The 24,119-nt window shown below is 43.9% G+C and overlaps 1 protein-coding gene across 1 annotated transcript in view; it reads left to right on the forward strand.

The window, feature by feature from the left end:
- Positions 1 to 22,149, forward strand: part of LOC149168679 (E3 ubiquitin-protein ligase SP1-like) — a 163,349-nt gene extending 141,200 nt beyond the window's left edge. The window contains exons 4-12 of the mRNA XM_089428372.1: positions 19,024 to 19,148; positions 19,273 to 19,368; positions 19,566 to 19,703; positions 19,802 to 19,867; positions 20,749 to 20,861; positions 20,974 to 21,066; positions 21,184 to 21,230; positions 21,350 to 21,449; positions 21,585 to 22,149. Of these exons, the coding sequence (XP_089284498.1) occupies positions 19,024 to 19,148; positions 19,273 to 19,368; positions 19,566 to 19,703; positions 19,802 to 19,867; positions 20,749 to 20,861; positions 20,974 to 21,066; positions 21,184 to 21,230; positions 21,350 to 21,449; positions 21,585 to 21,687 (881 nt within the window). The 3' untranslated portion in view covers positions 21,688 to 22,149. The remainder of the gene's footprint in view (positions 1 to 19,023; positions 19,149 to 19,272; positions 19,369 to 19,565; positions 19,704 to 19,801; positions 19,868 to 20,748; positions 20,862 to 20,973; positions 21,067 to 21,183; positions 21,231 to 21,349; positions 21,450 to 21,584) is intronic.
- The last annotated feature ends 1,970 nt before the right edge of the window (positions 22,150 to 24,119 follow it).

A 24,119-nucleotide genomic window follows, 5' to 3' on the forward strand; every position in this document is an offset into this window, starting at 1 on the left:
GGTTTCTCAGGGATGCGCGGCCGTTTCAACTGTTGCGAGGTAGTTTCTGGACCCGCGCACTCTTCGTCCAGGTCGATGTCCTCAGCCCCCTGTCCTGTGGATATTTCATGGCCCCCCTCAGCCTCTTGTATGGGCGTCGTTGTTTCTGCCGTTTGTGCCGCTGCTGCTGCATCGGCCGTCTTTTGCTGTGCGGCTACTTCTTGTTCTTGGTGCCTCTTTTCGGCCAACTGCGTAATGCGCAACTTGGTGTCCTTCTTCCTTTGTTGGGCTGCGACCTTCTCCATTCCTGCCAAGTCTGGGGCGCGCCACTCCGGAGGCCATGATTCCAATGCTGTGAAGATGGCATCATCCGTAGCAATAAATGGAAGCTTTGTCCATTCCTTTGCTGGATCCTTCCGCGCCCGGACATGAATGTTGTGCATGTCCGCTTTAAACTCTGCAAAGCTCTGCAGAGTGGCGTACACTGTGGGAGACAACCGTGGTCTTCTATTGATCCACATCCGGATGCTCACCTCCATCAACACCCAAAAAACCTTGACCGCGTGGATCCGCTTTGCGTCCTTCGTGGCCCAGAGCGAAGCGTACTTCGCGGCCTCAGGAAGGTCTTGGTCGATAGGCGGGAATTGGCTATTTGCCGGTAGTTCGCTTGCTACTAGCACAATGGATAAGAGCAACCACGCGTAGTGGAAAGTCTTTCCTTGCTCTTGGGCCTCCTTGCAGTTTATCAAAAATTTCTCATAGAGGAACTCAGCATAGTTGAACTGGACCCCCTCCGCGCACTGCTTGGCTAGCGCAACCACAGGCTCTGGTACTTCATCGGCACAACATTTCCGCATTAATTTGTCGGCCAGGAGCTAGGTAGCTATGTGCACACCTTTGTCCTTGATACTGTCAATTGCATAGCCGTGCTTCTTCTTTTGCAGCTTGTATTTTTCATGGCTCCTATAGGAGCCAAATCGTTGCTTTTACCAGCTATTTCCGCGGGGTCCCTTCCCTTACAGGGAAGCCAAGAAATCCTGTGAATAAGTTTCGCCGTGATGGGAATAGGCTCCTCCAGCCATAAATACCCATCATGCACCAGGCACAACAGTTGCCTAATGACGAAAATGGTGACGGGTGCGCGGTGAAAGTGGGGTATCCATCGTAGATGAAGTAACCCGACCTTCTCCACATCGCGTAGCCATTTTCACGGCTCCAACGTGATCATTGGCCCCTCCAACTTCTGTTTCATCAAGCTCTCCGTCATTAGTTGTGGGAACTTCTCGCTGTTTGCGAGGTCCCAATCTTTGAACTTCAGGGTAGGCACTCGGCCGAGGGGCGGTCCTTCAAAAGTAATGCCGTCGGGGAGGAGCGGGGTTTGGAGCGCACTCTTCGCAGCCCCCAGGTCTTTGGCCGCCCTAACTTTCCCTTTCCATGGAGGGACGTACGTGGGTAACCTTGTTGCAGAAGGCATTGGTGGGACATCCTCCTCATTGTCTTGCGTCTCCATTTGATCAATTAGAGCCTGTAAGTCTTCCTCCTCTTCCTCTGATTCAATGGTGACGACTTTGCCTTTTTCTTCCATTGACAATTTGCCAAATCGTGGGTTTCTTGGGGATACGCGGACTGGTCCCATAGTCTGCTTATCTTTCTTTGGCCGCGGCGTCCGTGGCGATTTTGGAACTTCTGGCGCAATCGCCGCATCTCTGGCTCCTCATGGACCATATGGGGCTCCGCGGGCTCACCAGTGGTATCTTCGGCGAATTGCACTCCTGGTTTGGTAGCAGTCATTGTGTTTACACGGGATATGCTTTATCGCGTACTCAAAGGTGGTAAGAGTGCTCGGCGCTCAATGCTTTGTAACTGCTCAAATCTCAAACAACCAAGTGTTGGCTTGTGGTTAGCCCTGGGGGTTTTATAGCATCTTTTGAATTTGAATTCGACCATTCGCCCCACTTCCGAGTCATTAATGCCTTCTTGGCGGTAGATCATCCCAAATCTAGCTCTTAATTCGTGTCTTAATTGCCTGCCGCCCGCTCCTATTTGTCTTAAATTGGTCATCTTGTCATGAACAGTGACACCAATGTTCACTTCCTATCCCACCCGCGCGGTAGCGCAGCCCCCCTCTGCGCGGGCGCGACCCTTGTGACATGCTGATCCTGCGCGCAACCTCCTTATTGCGCAGTTCCCTCACAGACTCTTTTATAGTCCCACGCTTTCTTTCAACTGCTTGGAGCGTTGAGACTATGCTCCCTACGGCTAGTCAGGTGGTTGCACCACCTGTGCGAGACTTCAATTCACCTTCCAGCCCAGTCCGCGGGCACTCCTCAATTATCCTCGCGACAGTCAGCACCGTGCGTTCTTCATTATGCGGTGTGCTCCCTTGGTTGCATTGTTTGGTAAGGTGCAGTCGCAACCATGGTAGCAGAGTCACAAATTCTCGGCTACAATCTTCTGATGCAGCAGTATGGATGTCCCTATCTTGCCTTGTCGCTCTTAGTTTATTGATGAGACATGCTTGCGCGATTTCGGTTTCCAGTTTTTTGATTTCCGCGTCCATTAACATGCTTTTCTTCCTCAGGCGTACCCGATCTTCTTCGAGGTCGCGAAGCTTAAGGTCCCCTCGCCGAATGGCTCCCTGAATCTGCATATGTTCGCCCTCGCATAGCTACATAATTCCTTCGTCCTGGTCCTTGCGTACTGTCCCAACTGTGGGAGCTATTGCATGAGGATTCCCTTCCTCCAACATTATGGTCTCGACTCTGCTCCCCAGCTTCGGAATCATCTTCATGCTCAGGTTTTCGCACATGGCTCTATAGGCCCATCGAACCGCTGGCACGCGCAGGTCCGAATCAGCTCTTCTTGCGTGGTGAACCCAGTTCAGAACTCCGCATACCTTATTGTATGCTTCCACATGGAATGTTTGTGGTGCGCATCGCCTTTCCTACTGCTGCGTCTTGTTCCGATTTTCGATTCCGAGTTTGGGGTGTGCTTGCGTGGGCTGTCCAGCACATGTCTATATCCAACGAGACAGGTGGGCGCGCAAGTTGCTCCGTCCTTGCTGACTGACCCTTGTTCGAATCTGGGGGCTTCCAAACCATAGGCGCATCATCCTTTTACATCCGCGCCAGTCCTCAAAATTTCCTTGATGTGTACCCCACCATCGTGCAGGTGTTGCGCACAGTGCCCACTTCAATGCATCGAACCACTGTTGTTTCGGTATTGGCTTTCAAATTTGCTCAGGAATTCATCCACCACTGTCAATCCATCATATGTCGTCTGTTTTCTTGCCTCTGTTGTCACACAATGCAGTGATCTAACCATCATGTTGTAATTCAGCATTGTCACTTCGTGCAACCGATTTTGCCATTGCTCTACTTCTTTGTCTGAATCCGAAGTGCAGGAGCTTTCGCACTCCCACGAGATCCTCCCATTTGCAGTCGGATTCACCCAATCTTGGTCGCGCACAGTTATCTTGTAAATACAATCAAGATCATCGTCGCTCTCATCGTCGCGCACTGGTTCAGTGTAGCATGCTCCTTCGACTGGGTCCAGTGGGACTACTACGGGTAATGACTTTTTCTTGAAGATCATCTTGCGCTTCTTCAGGTTAATGACTCCGTTCATATCGGTGGCCTAGTGTATTCTTAACAGTGCGAGATAGGGATTGCTGTCATCGACAATCTCTATTACTTCAAAATCTGCCTGCGCGCTCGCGCCTTCAATATCAATTGTTACCCCTTGCAACCTTCCCATGGGCAAAATCTTTTGTTGGTTTGCCATTCGTAATTGAATAGGGGACCATTGTAACGCAGGTCTGCCCATGTGTTCCCATGTTTGTTTCGGTAATACATTCGCGTCCGAACCGAGATCTAGAATTACCTGATCCATTTCATACTCACCAATTTGTGCAATCAACCTCATTTCCCTTCCAGTGCGCAATGCATGCTTCCCCAATTTTCGGACTACGCGCAGTTCTCCTAACCCCACGCACCTGGTGATCAGCTCCTGTAGTCCTTTAACTGCCTTGTCGCGCAGCAGTTTCATGCATGTCTCTAGAAAGGTAGTGAGCATTGAAGGATCCATTCTTGGCTCTGGTTGATCCTTACTTCCTAAAGTGGAGGCCTTCGCGAAGCTCTTCTTAGCTTCCATGAATGTCTCCTTTGCGCGTTCTAAGTCAAACTCGGGTTCCTTTGTAGGAGCCTTGCGAACCCACGTACTTTCCTCTGGCTGCTTCCCCGTATCCTCTCCTGTGGCCGTACCGCTTCTGAGCATCATGTTTACCGTCGGGTCGTCTTCGCGTGGCTCGGAACTCATCATTTGTATATTCTGAGTCGAAGGAGGCTGGAATACCCCTTTTTTCGCGCATCCTTGTGATCAACGTAGGACAGTTTATCATTACATGATCGAACTGAGCGCAATACGAACAGGATATCCTCGTCAGGTTGGTACAATTGTGGGCATAGTGCCCTGGTCCTCCGTAATTGTAACAAATTAATTGTTTGTGGCCCCTTCCTGGTCCCATTCCATCGCGTCCTCGACCTCACCCCTGAAATCCCGCGCGTGCCATCCCCGCATCTAGATCGAGGGCTCGCGTTTCGGTCTGCATCTTATAGGCAGGGGTCCGATCCATCATTAGCTCGTAACTGTGGCAAGTGCGCTCATCGTGGCCTACTGACCTACAAAAATTACAAAATAATTGCTGGGGTGTCTGTGTATACTTCTGCAACAAATGACAATTATCCGTTGTGTGTTTCCCTCCTATTTGACAGATCGCACACCATAAAGCGGGTGCCGCACTCGGCCCTGCTTGTGCCTCCGGTCTCAATGGCATTGGCCCTCCTCCTGCCAAGTAGTTCGCGAATACTGGACAGTGATCCTTGTCATGGCCTTGGCCCTTTCATTTTATGCACCATACTTCCTCGCGCGCCTCTAGTCGTGGTGCCCTATCCTGCTTCAAACTTTGCATTTCCAAACACAGATTCTGTAGTTGCGCATGGATTTGTTGAACTCCCAACCCAGGGTCTTGTATCAGGGTCTCATGTAATCTCATTGCCATTTCCAACACTTCGGCATGGGTAGAAAGTTTCTACTGCAACAGTGTCGTCCTTAAGTGTGGTGTCAGAGATGCTACAAACCATGCGCGATGTTGTCCATCTGTTAATGTCATATTGGCTTCGCGGATCGTACTCTTCAGCCGTTGATCCAGATCCCAGGGGGTCTCACCCAGGAGCATCGCGATCTCTTTAAACCCGATGATTGATTGTGTTTCTGACTTTGGCCTGCTAAATTCCCTGTTCAGCGCGTTCTGGATCTCTGCTATCCTTGCATTGGGTGGTCGTTGGAGTGCTTGATATACCATGTTAATGCGCGATCTTGCAGTGCGCTCACCAATGTAGCCTTCTTAATATTGTTGTCTGTGACACCTTGTGCTTCCCATACTGCTCTTACCACGAACCAAAATTGGTCTGGTTCTTCATTCCCTACTCCTCTGAATATTGGTAGTTTGATCGCGCTCGCCATACTGAATTGTGGAGGTGGTGGAGGTGGAATGGGTGGCGATGGAGGTGAGGGAGGTGAAGCGGGTGGTGGTGTGGGTGGAAGTGGTAACCACGGAATGCGCTGCCTTATCAAATTGACCAGGCTTCTCAAAGAGACCTTCGTGAGCTCTTCCTCGCTCTCTCGCGAGGGTGAACTTAAGGAACCGTTTTCTAATTCTTCGCTACTTTTTTAGATCTTTCCTCTCTGCGTAGTCCCAAACATTAATATATTCGCATGACCCTTTTTTCACACAGTAGCATCTTAATCCAAGTATTCAAAGATTTAATATACTTACCTCGCGGTCATTTGAGAAAGCGTCGTTCTGCCTTGCTGTAGCTCACTGTCGTGTCTACTGCAAATTCAGTGATAAATCCCCCTATTATCTGGTCAAGCCAATGGTCCATAGCCCGCGTGATCTTATCTTCTGATGCTTCTAGTCTGCGCACTAATTCTGGAGTCCACGCTATTGGTTTGTCGAGCCTACACCTTCCCTGGTTGTCAGCTAACTTCACGATCCACTCATACAGCTTAGAAGGAAAGGATGCAAAGAAAATCTCGTGGATTTCTGTATACATGTAGCGCTCCAACCACTTTTGTTTGGATACTTGCGGAGTTCTGTTTTCCTGTGTCGTGAACTTGTTAATCTTCTTGTCCCACCACTCTTCAATTTCCTTCTTTGTTGGGTTCCAGTGGCATGATATTATACATCCCTTATGCAGATCTCGGTCCCAGCAATGGAACTATTTGTTGGCTTAGTGGGGCCTGACCCAGATTCAGAAGTGATTTAGCCAAGCAAATCCCGGTACTACTAGCCCTTTTGGCAACAGTCCGCGGAGCGCGGACTGAGGTCTCACCCGAAGTAGTATGGGAGGGTGCTAGAACCAGGTTTTCGCACCCTGGGGATGTCTGACCTTCGCACTTCTTGCGCTACGCGCACTGGTGGGCACCCCGAGCCCTGCGATACTGTCTTTGCGCAGTTCTAGCCGCAACGCGAACCGTGTTATTTACCCAAGTCTTCCTTAATTAGGCTCTGTTAGCTAATTACTTAGATTATTTTCATATAAAAGCATTCATACAAGTATTTATCTAGTGCGCACAGTAATTAAACAAAGTAAAAGTAATGCATAACATCAAGATACAGATTCAAGAACAGATGCATAGAGTAAACTTCTTTTTATTAACTTTCAATCCCAAGTACAGACCCAACTCCGCCTTGCACACTCAGCTGCAGGGGTCCGCGCACTCAGCTGCAGACTCTACTAGGCCTCTGCGCACTCAGCTGCAGAGCCTCTTCCTACTACTATGACCCAGTACACTTCAGATTTCACTCTTAACCTTGAACCATGCCTACGCTATTCTATTCCTCATTTTCTTCTTTACAACCTAGAGCCTCGCTCTATTTATACAATCCCATGGTTCGCGGACCATGTGTAGGCCGACACAAGTTTACATTAAATTACAATATTCTAGGGTGAACAACCCTATGACTCCTCCTAGACTTCACGCTCCGTGCCCGCAATTCGTGGAGTCTTACAATACAATTGACCAAAACCTGGGCTTTGAGCCCCAAAACATGCTGCGAGGGATCCCATGCCCAACAAATAGTGATTTGAAATAGAAATGCGAAAAGGGTAAAAGGAGAAGCCTGCCAACCTACGAAGTAAAGAAGAAGAAGAGCGAGGTTCTTAGGTACTTTATGGGACGGTTTTAAGGGCAAAAAATCCCTATATGTGCTAGAAGTCTGTTACAACAGTAAAGGACAGAAATAAGTCTATTACAGCAGTGAAGGGCGAGGAGAGGAGAAGTCTATTGTAGCAGTGAAGGCCGAAGAGAGGAGAGTCTATTGCAACAGTGAAGGTCGAGGACAGGAGAAGTCTGTTGCAGCAGTGGAAGACAAGGAGAAGTGTAGTCCTCCTAATGAGTCGAAGTGGAAGAAGGTCGAAGGTCTAAAGCAAAAGAAAGCCAAGGTTGAAGAAGAAGTCAAGAAGGACAGAGGAGCAGAAGGTTGACTATCGTTGACTAAGGATCTTGTGTCTTGGTCTTGGAGTGGTAGATAGATCAAGGATATTGGTCTTGGTATTTGTCAATTGGAATCTCTATAACAAGAATTTGTTCAGGTTTTCCTCTCAAAGAGTGGGAGGTTTTGACCCTGGCTAATAGTCTATATTCTGTGTCTCTTGTCTCTTTATGGTTTATGCATTGGTAGTTGTTTGATGAAGAAGAATGCTAATAACCTAAGTAAAAGAAGATCCTAATCTAAAGAAGTAAAAAGCACTCAAGCAGTTACTAATAGAAGAGAAATCACTTAATCTCTATGCCCTAGATTTCTCAACATGGTATCAGAGCAAAGGTGACTAAGTCAACGAAGGGCATCTTATCAAGGGACACTCAAAGATCAAATCTCAAGGAAGGCATCAAAGTGAAGATCATCTTGAAGTCAATAGAAGCATCATAACCCTAGATCAAAGAAGTTTACAAAGAAATATTGGGATCATCGTCAAGGGGGAGAAGGCCAAAACACTACATCTATTCAAGTTAAATTGTGTAATATTCCTAATGGAAATTTACAATGATAAACAAAGCAAACATAGTAAAAACATATACAAAAATTTACAGCACATCAAACAACCAAACATCTTCATAATCTGCATTGTGCTGAGCCATTTTATTAATATAATTGCTGAGTACTAAGATAAAATCACGAAGTATGCACCTGGGCTTGCTCAAGGCAAGCTAACAATATCTAGGTGATGAAATTAGCTGCTCTAACATGCAATATGGCTGTCCCCAACAAACTCTACACTGTCCTAGTGAAAAGTTAAACTACACTGCTCGCTGCAAATAATAGTCGCTAGGGCCTCCTCCCGTGCTCAGAAAATTTTGGGAAATTAACCCCAACCTGTCCACTGTTAACCCACAAAAACCCATGAAGGAATTGGCCAAATGTTGACCTCAAAATTTCGGCCCAAATTTCCCCTAGCTCCTTTAGCTGCTGGCTGAATTGGGACCCCTATTTGACCCCTTAAATTTGCCCAGAAAGTTCTGCAAATTATTGCTGAGGTCCTTGTCAAAAACCTAGAAAAACCCAAAAAGGCTATGTCCTAGTTTTGACGCTCCAAAATTGATCCCAAATGCTTGGCCCTCCTCCACAAGTAGCGGATGTAACTTGTAGCCAATGCCGCGTTTGCTGCTCCGTCAAAATGCTGGAAAAGGCCCTAAAACACTTCCTCGGACTCCACCTCAAGTTTTAGGCCCAAAATCCCTTCACTCCTCAACTCCCAAGAGTGTCTCCTCCAAGCACTGCGTAGTCCCTGTGCTGCTGCTAGTGTCTCCTCCACACAAACTCTCACTCCCACTGCTGGAACAATCAGAAAATGATGGAACTCCCTCCTTGGTTGGCACTCGAAGTCCACCAAAGCAAGGGTTGAGATCACTGCTTGGAGACACTCGTGTGCTAAACAACACTTGCAGACTTGGCTCCCGTTCAAGTGTACAATGTCAAAGACAAGTTCCTGAATAGATGAATGAATGAAAAAAAGAGTGCCTCTTGCTCTATTTATAATTCGTGGCTCCTTCTCTCCTTGTGGTCCCCACTCTCTCTCTCCTAATTCACACTCCCTTCTCTTTCCTCTCTCTTCCAAGAGTGTGAGCTTCCTCCTCAGGTCGAATTTTGCTTCCTTGTGGTCCTTGCTTTCCACTAGAGCTGCAATATTCTCTTTTCCTCTTAAATCCCGGTGCCAGAATTGCGTCCTCTCCCCAAACTCGTCTCTAATGCTGAAAATCAAAATTGGGGATATTATAGCCCTCCTCGCCAAAAATTGCTTGTCCTCAAGCAATGCCTGAACCAACGCCTCCTTTGTCTCTTCATAACCCCTATTACCATCAGTAATACTGGGGTCCCAAACGTGCCACTGAGTCATCCCAGGTTTCTGCACTATCTTGACATGAAAGAATCCCTCAATACCAGGATCCCAATCTATCCTGTCCCACTAGAATCTCCCCTCACTCCACTCATTATCCTGCCCGGTATAAGTACCATAAGTCCCCTGTATACCATTAATGAGTAGGGGATCATGATAATGTGGCACCATGCCTAACTCCTTGTGAAGCTGTCCTACCACGTAGGCTATCCAATGCACTCCAGGAGTATACTCTCGAAGATACCACCCAATCCCTACAGAGATAGCGTGTCACTCAGGTGAACTTCTCCTGATATCATCTTGCTGGCCCTCTTGCCATGCTAATGATGCCCCCCACGCCTTTGGTGACTCGCTAAAGCCCAATGGAAGATCTGCATGATCTCCCCCTATAGTAGTTAGCTCATCCCTAAAGGTTACTAAGTTGTGAAGAGCGGTGATGATCAAGTCCCTTGCTAATCTCAGAGTGGTGCCACCATGCTGAAGTTGCGCTACTTTGATTATGACATACTCCCCACTGTGTGCAGACTTTATCCTCCTCTCATGAGGCCTAGTGGCGAAAGATCTGTGAGAGCTAAGCTCATCCTGCTCGGGCATCCCTATGATGCCAATATCTACTGCTCCACTGCCAATCTCGACCTTGAGCCATAACAAGATAAGTCTGCCTCACCATGCCGTGGAGGTCTCAGTGATCCCCCATGTGTCAAACCCAAAGTGGACTGGATAACCCTTTGCCATGACCTTGCTCATCACAAAGGGGAGTGATCCACTCGTCAACCGAGTCCCTGGATCCCCCAAACATACGGGGAGCTCATAACTTCCTCTCCTCACAGGGTGTCGCTGTGTAATGCTGCTATCAGCTAGAACCCATCTAGCCCTCATCTCTGACCCCTGTATGTATCCCTTGGGTGGACCCCAAGTATCAAGAGTATGTCCCACACATGCAAATCTGCCCTGCTCCTGCCAGACCATGCAGAGAAATTTGCTATCCCAACCCCTGATGATACACCCGGACATTGTTCGGAGTCTGGATACCCTCCTGAAGACGAAGTCTACCATCCACCGTCCTTCAAGTGCGAGCTCAGGGGTAGAACATATGCTACCTTAGCTATCAACCACGCCATCCCGAAGCCTGTATCTGACAACTCGTGCACCTAGCAAGGGTCTCAATTGGAGAGTCTCCTCCCGGTTCTTGACACGCACTGTCTCATCCAACTGTCTAGGGTGAGCCTCTGATGCCCTGCTGTATGAATGGAGAGTGTCAAGGGGAAACAACCAAACACTCTGTGACTGTAAGCAAAACTGGAGGATGATGGGTGGGTATGTCCCAAATGGTATGATCAAAAGTCTGCGGGAATGCTCAAGAGTGATCTTATGGATGACACTCTCTTCGCCTTAGATCTGCTGATGACTCCCTCGAAGCCCTGTCTCCGCTAAACACGATGTCCCTAGATGCTCAACAATGCCCTCATCGATCCTAGGTGAGTTGCATTTAATGGTACACCCAATGCCCCAACCCATAAGTCTCCTTGGGGGCAATGCTTCAAGAGTCCGTGCATAATGTGTTACCGCATACCACCAAGTATCGCTGTACTCTTCGTCATGCCATTGTAAGCTGCAACCTATCCCTGTACGCCATTGTATACCCCCAACTAAGGCTATACCATCTTGTACCGCCCTGCATCCTGTCTGTGTCAAGGCACCAATCACTCACCGCGTGCACCCAATGTGATGTAAGGCATTCCTACTCCACAACGCGATCCAACACACTACGATACACCACCATGCATCTCAATGTCCACCTGTAGTCCACTGCTTAATACTAGATGCTTGCACACATCCCTGGATGTGATGGCCTAGAGCTGTGTCTCTATGTATCGGCCCACACCTGATTGGTATCATCACCTCCACCATCGCATCACTATACCCGCCGATGAATGGATCTTCACTCCAAATCCCCCCTGAGGGATCCGAGAAGTGAATCTCCCTATGTGTCAGCAATGATGCTACCACTACGTTGCTCCTTTGCGTCCTCTGTGCCCCACACAAAAGTGAAGAGTCCCCAGCTCCATACAAGGCACCGTCCGGTGGCTTGCCAATGCCACCTCCTTTGACAAACTCCTGCTAGAGTATGCTGATCACCTCGTGATCTTGTGTATAGACGTCATACCAAGACAACCAAAGGAGTCTGTCCATAAACTGGTTGGCCACTGGTGCTGACCGAGACTCCCCTAGCGAATGTGCACACTCAACTGCTAGGTCAACTGTACCATCCAGGTCGTATTTAACTGACATACTTGGGAAATGATAGGTAGTCGCACTCAAAACCCAATGCCAGTCTATGCTACTAGTATCCCCTGTGCCTGGAAGCCCCTGTGGAGCTACACTTGGGTCAACCACCATCTCCATAGCCTAATCCACAGGGTACCAACTCAGAATCTCTCACCATCCAACCCTAAGAGAGGGATTGAATGCACAAACTCTCGCACACAAAACAACCCCGACATGCAAATGTTGCACCTTGTGCAACTCTGATTGTCTCATCTTGCTATTCAGGTCCACACATGAGATTTGACTAGGTAGCTCTGTCTCCCTCTCTCTAATGGGAAAAGGTGCCCCAATAGTGCTGCTAACCTAGTCATCCCCTCTGGTATGTCTAGACAACTCTACCTCTGTCAATCCAATGTGTAGGGGTGGGCTACTAACGTTGTAGATCCTGTCAGTGCGCCTTTGAAGTGAACTGTGCTAGAACCCCAATGTGTGGCCTATATGCTTCCCCTCATCAATGGTTAGCCCAAAGGATGGCTGCACATCCTCCTCCATCATGGAATCGACATGAGCCTCCAACTGCTCCTCCATAGACAACCCAACATGCAAGACATGCTCATCAATCTGCTGTAGGTGGTTGCCGTTCTAAAGCTTCGAGATGCCTCATCAATGGATACCTCATCAACGGATGTGTGCTCAACTGTCTCCTTGCCAACCATGGCTCCTTGAACTACACTCTCATCTTGAATCCTCCTCATCATCCCTGCAAAATTCCACTGAATCTCCATTGGTTTCTGCATGCCTCTTAATACACAAAACTCCCAAAAAGAGAGGGACACCTGAATTCCACGACCCAATGATTGGTATGCCCCCCAGTTTGCTCCCAATAACTCCACATCAGTTGCAATCATGTTCAGATTCCCAATTGTGGAATGAATCAACTTCTCCCCCACATCAATCATCATTTGTTGCATCCTAATCACCTCATTCAAGGTTACCGCCATGTTGTTTGATTCTAACCTTTCTTTGGATCCCATGATTTCTTAGCTTTTTATTTTGGTCTTGTCATAGAACAAAGGGTTTCCCACAGGTTGAGCCAAGATTATGCTATGATACCACTGTAATATTCCTAATGGAAATTTACAATGATAAACAAAGCAAACATAGTAAAAACATATACAAAAGTTTACAGCACATCAAACAACAAAAAATCTTCATAATCTGCGCTGTGCTGAGCCATTTTATTAATATAATTGCCGAGCACAAAGATAAAATCAGGAGCATGCACTTGGGCTTGCTCAAGGCAAGCTAACAATATCTAGGTGATGAAATCAGCTGCTCTAACATGCAATATGGCTGTCCCCAACAAACGCTGCCCTGTCCCTGTGAAAACTGCTCTGCTGGCTGCAAATAATAGTCGCTAGGGCCTCCTACGTTGCTCAGAAAATTCTGGGAAATTATCCCCGACATATCCACCAATAACCCACAAAAACCCACAAAGGAATTGGCCAAATGTTGACCTTCGAATTTCGGCCCAAATTTCCCCTAGCTCCTTTCGCTGTTGGATGAATTGTGACCCCTGTTTGAACCCTCAAATCTGCCTAGAAAATTCTGCCAAATTATTTCTAAGGTCCTTGTCAAAAACCCAGAAAAACCCAGAAAGGGTTTGTCCTAGTTTTGACGCTCCAAAATTGACCCCAAATGCTTAGCCCTCCTCCACAAGCAGAAGATGTAACCTGTAGCCAATGTTGCATTCGCTGCTCCACTAAAATGCTAGAAAAGACCCTAAAACACTTCCTCGGACTCCACCTCAAGTTTAGCCCCAAACTCCCTTCACTCCTTAACTCCTAAGAGTGTCTCCTCCAAGCAATGCGCAGTCCCTACGTTATTGCTAGTGTCTCCTCCACACAAACTCGCACTCCCACTGCTGGAATAATCAGAAAAGGATGGAACTCCCTCCTTGGGCAGGCACTCAAAGTCCACTGAAGCAAGGGTTGAGATCTCCACTCGGAGACACTCATGTGCTAAACAACACTTGCAGACTTGGCTTCCGCTCAAGCGTGCGATGTCAAATACAAGTTTCTGAATAAATGAATGAATGACCAAAATGAGTCACTCTTGCTCTATTTATGATTCGTGGCTCCATCTCTCCTTGTGGTCCCCACTCTCTCTCTCTCTCTCCTTATTCAGACTCCCTTCTCTTTCTTCTCTCTTCCAAGAGTGCGAGTTCCCTCCTTGGGTCAAATTTCTCTTCCTTGTGGTCCCTGCTTTCAACTAGAGCCGCAATATTCTCTTTTCCTCCTAAATCCCGGTGCTGAAATTGCGTCCTCTCCCCAAACTCATCTCTAATGCTGAAAACCAAAATTGGGGATATTACAATTGTTTTGAAGACTATTCATCCAAAGGAAGCTAGATCAAAAGGCAGTGTCATCTCACTCTCTGTGGGATCAAGGACCGTTCTTGAAGAAAACTACCTTCATCAAGGAGAAGTTTTCTATCTTCTATATCATCATCAAGGAAGCAACAAGAAGGAGCATTGTATCAAGTAAGTATATTTATGTCCACATCTGAATTTGTCAAAATGGCTTTTTGCAAGGAAAGCAACAAATTGGTTGGGGCTTCAAGCTATCTTGCATGGAAGAAAAGGACAAATTTGAATCTCACTGAAAATGAGGTTATGGAACAGTTCAAAGGTTCTATCACTAAAGCAAGAAAGGAATATGCTCAAGCTCTTGCCAAAAATATGAAAGTGGAAGTTAGGGCTCAAAGGATTCTCATAGAATCCATCAAGGATCCCCTCATCCCATATGTATCTAAACTCGAAACTTCAAAAGAAATCTATGACAAACAACTAGAGTTGTACTTCGTAAGCACTGCCGAAGAAGTCATCTCATTAAGGTAAGAACTCTACAAGTTGAACATGCCAAGGGAACATGGATTAGCCTCATACTTTATGATGATATCTGAGATCCAGGATCAACTACAAGATCTGGGAGAAGTCATGTCTGATGGAGAAATGACTACAGTTGTATTAAATGCACCACTGGAGGAGTGGGGTAACTTTACTTCAAGTATTTATGGGAAGAAAGAAGCTATTCCATTCTAGGATCTATGGTCACTGTGCAAGATTGAAGAATCTAGACTAAAGGCCAAATCTGATGTGGGAGCAGGTGAGCAAAATCAAGCTTATGCTGCAATAACAAAAAGAAAGGGACAATTTGGAAAGTTTGTTCCTCAGAAAAGGAAGAAGAGCATGGCTAAAATACAACGCTATGGGTGCCATAAATATGGACACTACAAAAGAGACTGTCCTAAGATCAAGAAGGACAATAACAAAAGAGGAAGAAAAGAAGCTCATATCTTCGAAGAAGTGGAGGAAGCTGAAAAGAAGAAGTCTAAGATAGAGGAAGTAAGAGATCTCTACTATGATTAAGATAGTCTTCCCCACCTAAGTTCTTTTCAAGTTCTTAAGTCTTCTGTTGTAAGATATGGCTATCATGATTCACTAAATGGGATGCATCAAGGCATCATAGAAGCATTGGAAGCAAGAGCTTGGGACATCATCATAGAGAAGCATGAAAGATGGTTAGAATATATGGAAGTCAAGGATATAGCTCTTGGGAATCTCATTGGAAACATAAGTGGCAAGGTCATCTAGTTCAAGGGTCATCATACATTTGTCAAAAGGAAACATCTGCTGATGGGGATACTTTAGATCCTCAATATTCTCTAATGGAATCTTCATTGAAAGGTTCACCGATCATGAGGGGAAGCAAGTGTTTCATCAAGAATTCCAAACTTGTGGAATTCATGGGATGATGGTATGATGACATAAAAGTGAAGCAGATCAAGGGATTGAAGCTCTTTCAATCAAGGAAGCTGTTGTAGGAAGTCTGGATGACCCAAAGGAAAAATGAGGTATGTGTGCTTACATTTGATATTGTGGAAGTCATGTCATATGGTTGCAGGTAACATGGATCAATGCTCTATCTTGAGAGCATAATCAAAAGAAAGGATCTCCTCCCTCGAAGGAATGCAGGAATGCATGGGTCACACATTCACTAGATGAAATCAACATAATATGTCCTCATATGAAGTATGAGGTGGTTGACAACAATTGAGGAACTTTGATTGGAAGCTCCTGGGAATGAAATGTGTGAAGAAAGGAAGGAAGAGATCGTGGAATATGCAACCATGGTAAAGGCAATCAACATCCGAAAGACCAAGAAGATTTGACTAGGATATCTCCATGAAAGATATGAAGACTCTGATGGAGTCTGAAAAAGAAAGAGACCCTTGACAATATATATCTTTGGGAGATGTGTCGATATGTATGCAGGATGCTGATGCAAACTAGAAGATGTCATGATGAAAGACCATCACAAAGGTAATGTTGATTTTAATGTTCATTCCTTTATTTTTGAACAAATATCTGGATGGGTTTATGTAGGGCTGCCGAGGGAAGATCTATGGATGTCTTCCACTACCGATGCACATGTAGTAGTAAACATGGCATGAAGAAAGCAACATGGCATGAAGGAAGGCCAGATATGCACTGATGGATCACTTTCCGATGATGACATGGCTAACTCATGGATGAAAGTGATGGATGGTCGGTGCCCTATGTAGAAGTCCCAAACATAAAGACTCCTAAATAACAAAAAAAAGCTAATGACATCGTGAGGATGAGTTCTTCAAGCAGCTGGTTGTCCCATCATCTCCACCCGAGGAGTTGTTGTAGGTCCCTAGTTAATAGGGAGCCTGGAAACAAGTTTCTTACTTGGAAGAAACTTGGAAATCCCTAAGCCAAGAGGGAGCTTAGTTACATTCCTTCCGTAGGAATGAGTACATTCCTTTATTGGAATAGATATGTCCTAACTCCTCCCTAAGTAAGAGGAAGAGACATACACATCATTCTTGTCTTCACTTGGGAAGATAGAATGGAGGATTGGGTAAACATCTGGCATTTGATGCTCTTTGAGGATGTATTAGGGCATCTAAGAGAGTAGTTGTTGAGGACCGATATTCTTTGAGGATTGGGAATCCAAGATAAGAATAGTCTTGGTGGAACACACCCTGAGAACCTTGGTGGGGTATGTTCCAAGAGAGACAATGATGAGGGTGTCTATACATCATTGGTCTCACTCGCATTGTGCTCAGATCTTGTGGAGAGATAGAGCGGTTAGTCAAGGCCTTGCTATGTGACAATGCTGGTTGATATGATGCTAAACAGATGGGTTACCAATCCGATTCTTCTTATGAGAAATTCTTCAGATTGAGAATGACCGAGTACCATTATTAATGCCTCCCTAGTTAAGAGGGAGTGTTGAAAAATGTAACTAGGTTCGGTTTTTATAATGATGTGTGGAAATATGATTTTATGTAATTGATGAAAAGAGGAAGAATAAAATTATTATTAATGCTTGTCTCATGGGTTTCATGAGCAAGGAATTTTATTTTTAGTGATGGCTCCCATTGTGAGCCTTTAGGATTTGTCATCTAGTCATACAAGTCAATTTGAGTCTATGTCATGTATGAACGACCCTTCTTGGACATGTTATATTTGTGTATGAGTCAATGAAAATGTCAAGTAGCCCTCCAAGACCAAGCATGAGCATTAACCTCAAGTCGGCTTCAAAGTGGAATTAATTATCTCCTCCAAACAGACATGTCGGCTCACCCTCTTCATGTCAGCTTATTTAAGGAGGAAACAACTATAAATAGGGCTGCTTGGCATCACTTCTAAGACATAATTTTGGTGGAACAGTGATCTGAAATAGAAGTGCGAAAAGGGTAAAGGGGAAGCCTCCCAACCTGCGAAGTAAAGAAGAAGAAGAGCGAGGTTCTTAGGGTACTTTATGGGACTGTTTTAAGGGCAGAAAATCCCTATATGTGCTAGAAGTCTGTTACAGCAGTAAAGGACGAAAATAAGTCTATTGCAGAAGTGAAGGCCGAGGAGAGGAGAAGTCTATTGCAGCAGTGAAGGCCGAAGAGAGGAGAAGTCTATTATAGCAGTGAAGGCCGAGGAGAGGAGAAGTCTGTTGCAGCAGTGGAAGCCAAGGAGAAGTGCAGTTCTCCTAGGGAAACGGACGTCTAAAGCAGAAGAAAGCCAAGGTTGAAGAAGTCAAGAAGGAGGAAGGAGCAGAAGGTTGACTATCGTTGACTAAGGATCTTGTGTCTTGGTCTTGGAGTGGCAGATAGGTCAAGGGTCTTGGTCTTGGTATTCGTCAATTGGAATCTCTATAAGAAGAATTTGTTCGGGTTTTCCTCTCAAAGAGTGAGAGGTTTTGGCCCTGGCTGATAGCCTATATTCTGTGTCTCTTGTCTCTTTATGGTTTATGCATTGGTAGCTGTTTGATGAAGAAGAACACTAATAACCTAAGTAAAAGAAGATCCTAATCTAAAGAAGTAAAAAACACTCACAAGCAGTTACTAATAGAAGAGAAATCACTTAATCTCTATGCCCTAGATTTCTCAACAGAAGTCTCCCCTAGTAGAGCACGTTCTCCAAGTGAATTGTCTACATGGCCATCATGAAGGGCGTCCACCAAACTGTTAAGAGAACTCCAATGCCTAAGGGAAGAATACCAAGCCGGCACCCTTCTAAGGTCAAGCAATCACTAAGCAAGCTATCGCTACTGTGCAAATCCCTTATGGACCATTTCCCATGCGTCAACCCATCTTGAACCATTGAGGGGCTGAACATACACCATGTACTCCAAATCCCATGGAGCAACCCAAACATTTTTGGAGTAACCTGAAAAACTAACAGAAAGCAGGGAGACAATGAACCTCTACTAGAATACTTAGAACACTTGAGGGCTAGATTAACAACCATCCTTTGCAGAACATATTTGAAGGACAGAGAACTACTCTCACTGCAAATAGTAGCCCCCTTTTGACCACAAGGTCTCAAATCTGCATCAGGATGGGAGAATGGTATTCAGCAAGGGCTTGCGGTCATCACCCCAGCCCAACAATGTCATTGTTCAAGGGTGAATGCTTCTGGACATTATCCAGCTTCACTGAAAGAGATCCTCCTAACATTGCTTCCACCATTGGTCCCTGGCACGATTTGTAAACAAAAATGGATTTTGAAAGCGGCTGTTGCATGTTAGTTATGTGGAAAATAAATCACTGATGTTTTGGATGGATACTGTTCAGGCAAACTAAAAGGAATATTTGTTACATGATATATGATTATCATATATTGGTTTTCACTTTTGTTGACTTCAATAATCATTGTTTCATGCTTTCTTTCAGAAGCTAGTATTCTAGAAGAGTACCTCTGATTCTCTGAGATTACCTTGTACTACAGCTTTACTTCTGGAAAAAGTATGTAAAGCCTTGCCTTTGGTTGTTTCGGTTGCTGGACGAGTGGGGTCTGAAACACCAATTATTTGCCAACACAGCAGTCTCAGAGGTGTTATTTTGGAGGAGACGGTACTTATACTTTTTAACCTTTTGATGGCTTTGTTTATTGGAAGTTTCAGATGCTGTTACCATATAACATGCTTTCTGTTTTATGTTGGATGAAGTAAAGTGTTGTGCTTTCATAATATTCTAGGCTGAGCAACATTTTTTAAAGCATAATGATGCGGGTTCATGGATTCAAGATTCTGCCCTGATGCTTTCAATAAGTAAAGAGGTCCCATGGTATCTGGTAATTGTTGCCATCTTCATCCTACCAAATTTGATGCATGTAACAATCAACGTTTTCAAGCGTATCAGAATACAAATATTTGGGCCCAGTGTTTCAGAACATTCTTGTGGGAATTGCATTACGAATCCTTATATAGCTATATTGCTGCAGGTCAGATGTTTTTATGTTCTGTATCTCAGATGGCTATTTATTTTCAGGAGGATGGAACAGGCTGTGTATATGTTGTTGGTGCTCGTGGGGCAAGGGGCTTAGAATTAACTGTTGCAAGTGAAGTTTTTGAAGAATCTGGCCAGTCACTTGTACGTGATGCACTAGACTATTTGCAAGGCCTTAAGGTCTGTGTTTCACACTTATGCTTTGTTAACAGTCTGTCATTTTGGCAAGAAATATTGAAGATCACTCATTGCGTTTGACTGGATTGTTATTACAACAGATGCTTGGAGTGAAGCGAGTAGAGAGAGTGCTTCCCACAGGCGCTGCTCTGACTGTTGTCGGAGAGGTAGCATGATTTAATGTTGTGCTTGATACTTGGCATTTATTTAAATCATTATATTAAATTTTATGATTGTTTATATATGTATCCCTTTAAGGTTGAAAAGCACTCTTGAGATTCTATGGTTTTTCTTGAAATGGTGCACTTGGCAGTTTTACTATGTTGGAGATCCCGATGACCATCCAAAGACAGTGGCAAGGGTTGAAAATTATTTCAAACTTATGTGGCACAGCATATTATGATACTTCATCTCAATGTTTTGACTTACTCTGTAGTTACACATGAGTTAAAGTCAACTCTATGGATGTTCGTTTTAGTCATTTTGTTTCTAGAGGGTTATGCGATCATGCCATGAAGTAAACCAGAGAATATATGTTGTGCCTCTGTTGCTAAGACCAGAAATATCTTTCTATGTCTAAACACCAAAGTTGCATTGAGATTATGGCTGAGTTGGTCCATACCCTGCGCTTTTGAACTTGGCTAGTGTTTGTAGGACCTTGAGATGGTTTCTCCTGATTTCAAAACCATTGCCTCTATCAAATTCTCTTCACTTAGATCAATTTGGTACTTTAAGCTCTCTATGCTTGTATTGAGATCCTCGAACACCTTTTATTTGAGGATGCTTGATCCTAATTCTTTACTAAATTAAAAACTTAAGAGAACTGAACAGACAAAAAATGTTGTTGTTGAATAGGGGCATACAAATTATTTTAGTAATTTTTGTTTCTTTCTGATCCTCTATGACTGTATGCTAACAGAAGTCTTCTTTCATCTAGTAAAGAAAAATTTGAGTACAATGATAATGTGGAAGAAATTAGTGGTTGTTCTAGAAAAAGTATATGTTGAAATAAATAACATGATTTTCTCTATGCTGTACTTTTATGTAGGCCATGAAAGATGATATAGGGACAATTCGAATTCAGAAGCCTCGCAAAGGTCCATTTTATGTCTCCCCAAAGAGTATTGACCAACTTATTGCAAATCTTGGCAAATGGGCAAGGTAGTTAGTTCCTTTGAGAATTTTGCATTACAGGACCCATTTTTTCCATGAATTTAATTTTTTTTGTTCCATATATTATTATATTGTACTGTCGGAGAAATTTGTTCATCAGGTGGTACAAGTTTGCATCTCTGGGTTTCACAATTTTTGGTGTGTATTTAATGACAACACATGCCATCAGGCACATTATGGAAAGGAGAAGAAGGTAAAGTACTTATATTAACTTGGGAAATTGTGGTGTGAATGAAAGGATTAAAAATACCTATTTGTTTGATGTCAACCCAATTATAACAATAACGATCACTAAATTTCTTTCTAGCAGGATAATGGAAGCTGCAGCTCACCGGATGCAGTGGAAGGCTCGTGAAGGTAAACTCCAGAATGTTGTTGCAGCTGCTTCAAACTTGTGCTAGAATTATCCTACATATAATGTCCAAAAAGGAATAATATTTTTGCTACAAATAATTCAGTTAATTTGAATTTTCCAGGGGACCGGAATGCTGCAGGGAGCCAACATGATCATGGTGTGAAAAGGGACAGTCTGTGTGTAATATGTTTGGAGCAAGAATATAATGCAGTCTTTGTTCCGTATGTTTTATCCTTCTGCCTCTACCGTGAGCCTCTTGTTGGTTCACAACTGTTTTAACTTTTCAGGCTTGTGTAACTTGGTGATTGCTTAGCTTCATTTTAATCTCATGAGTGGGTGTGCTCTTGGTGCAACAGGTGTGGTCATATGTGCTGCTGTACATCATGCTCATCACATGTATCAGATTGCCCCCTCTGTAGGCGACACATTGAACAAGTAGTCAGGACCTACCGGCATTGATGCTAATGTTACATTGTGAATGCCACAAGTAACTTCATATATGTATGGGAGGCATTGTTGGACCTTCAGTGATTTGGATGGTGTAATTCAATGTGAATCTCCAATTTTCATAGAGGGATAAATGACCATTTGTATTTTTAGCTGGGGCTAAACACTGGAACTCACTGAAAAAAATTGTAGCAGGTCAACCAATCCTTTTTCAATGTGGTGATCTAAGAGAGCTTGTACCATTGGAGATGACCTTAGCTTTTTCATACAAAATTGTAACAAAAATATTTTTTGCAAGTAGATTTTCAGCCCAGGGTTACATTAGAAGGTAGATCACAATATGTTCCTCCTAGGATGATTGAAAAATGTCTTATAACAATTACAGTCTATCGTTGTGTAAAATAAATTTGTGTCCTCTTGGAGGGGAGAAGTACAACCTCTCCTTTTGCAATATCTGTTAAACTAGCTTTCCTATGTGTACTAGAGAAGGTTGTGTGGAATGTACATCTTGATTCAGTTCCTTGCTGTCTTTTAGTTTTCATTATGTTGTCATACAGATGTACCCAACCCAATACATACACAGGTAACGAGGATATATAGTGCAGGCAACACAATTGCAACAAATTTTCACTTACAGAGGGTTAATAAAGGAATTCAGGTTGCTCATGGGCAGTCTCCAAGGGTGCCTCTTCACAACTCTATTTAGATGAGATTTGGGATCAAGTGACTGTTACGTACTTAGCATATTTTATCCATAACTAACCATAACCAGTTTTAACTACCAGATAGTTCTAACATCTTAAATATAAAGGTCGTTGCATTCAGTTTAAGTTTAATTTATTACATCGATTGATATATCCTCTCACACACTCGTTATTATGTTTATCATATTAAAATTTAAATCTATTATCATAAAAATCTGTGTGAAATCTTTCTGAGTTTCAGATATGGTTTCATTACCAGTTATTCTGGAAACTGACCAACCTTCAGCATTGGTTCATCTAATTTCGTTCTGACATCTCAAAGAAAACTTTTCAAGTGTCATGACTCAGATTACTCAGCGAAGTCTTCATACTATATGCTATCAACTTTCTGATATACAGCAGATTTTTCAAAATTGTGCTGAGAATGCCTCACTATTACTACCTCTCTCGGGAAAGATTATTGAGTCTTGGCACAACTAATATTGCTGAAATAGTGTCATATCAAAATCCTTTTCCTTTGGGAATCTCCCACATATCGAGTACCTTCAATTTTGGGTCCTTGTAAGTAACACTAGTTTTCATTATAACCAAGTGAACCTATATTCCCTATTGATTACCACTTCCAGTAGCACTTCCATTTGATTTATTAATGCGTTTTCGAAATTTGTACAATTAGCAGTTCTTAAATAATATCATAAATCCTTTTCCTCAACCTAGTCCATTGTTCGTTCCTTGCCATTTTTATGTTGACTAACCAATTCTTCCTTAGCATTAGTAATGTCTTTTAAGTTTTAAATGGCCTTACAAACTTGAACACTTTGCAGTAACATTTGTTTGGGCAGTGTGCATCATGATTTCCCTTGAAAGAATCCACTAACCTGTTGTCCTTTGTTCGATGATCCTTGAAATTCTGTCACTAACAACACCATTGTCATCAGAAGAATGTACCCATCTCAGTAAAAATGTGAGGGTACACAGTGCAAGCAACACAATAACAACAGAAGCATATAAAAAACATGGATTTGTCTTATTTATAGCCAGGTTACATAAAATATTTCATTGTTTCATGTACTATATTTAGTGCTTCAGATTAATCACATGGTCTCAACTTTCAAGTGATCAATATCGGTCTAGATGTTACCATGGTAACAGAAAATAACTAATTGTAAGAACGTTGGAGTATACAATCCTTGTAGTAACTTATATCATGGATCAGATTACAGTCATAGCATGATTTGTTAAATCCCATTTTACATTTTGTACATGTGGTTACTTATGCTTAGGTGGTGGTGCTTGAAGGACTTCAAACATTACTTGTTTGCTCCATATTTTCTATGTTGACCTTTAACATTAATTGGATCAAATCTTGCATTAATAGATTGTGTTATAGTATTGTTACCGCTCAATTTAGCAGGGGTCCTAGGAGGGGTTCCAAAGGGACAACTACTAGACCAAGTGGCAACAATGGGACAAGGACCCACTGTCACCTCAATCGATGTCCCCTACTCTTTACGAACTTTCATCGATGGGAGGAGTCCCGATATAAGGAAATCATAAGGAGGGATAAGTCAGTGATAGGATATATAGTGATTTCTAAGGCCCATTCACAAGAGAGACTCAGATAATAGGTTTGCTTTCTTTAGAAGCAAGGTTAGGGGCTCTCTAAGAAAGGCTCAAGGGAGGCTTAGACCTAGGTAATGATGGATCAATTTGATGGCTATGCCTAGACCAAAGCTTCCC

This window comes from Pinus tabuliformis, chromosome 4_2 (assembly GCF_031772625.1).
Source record: "Pinus tabuliformis cultivar Carrire ecotype Pingquan chromosome 4_2, CPIR1, whole genome shotgun sequence".
Taxonomy (NCBI): domain Eukaryota; kingdom Viridiplantae; phylum Streptophyta; class Pinopsida; order Pinales; family Pinaceae; genus Pinus; species Pinus tabuliformis.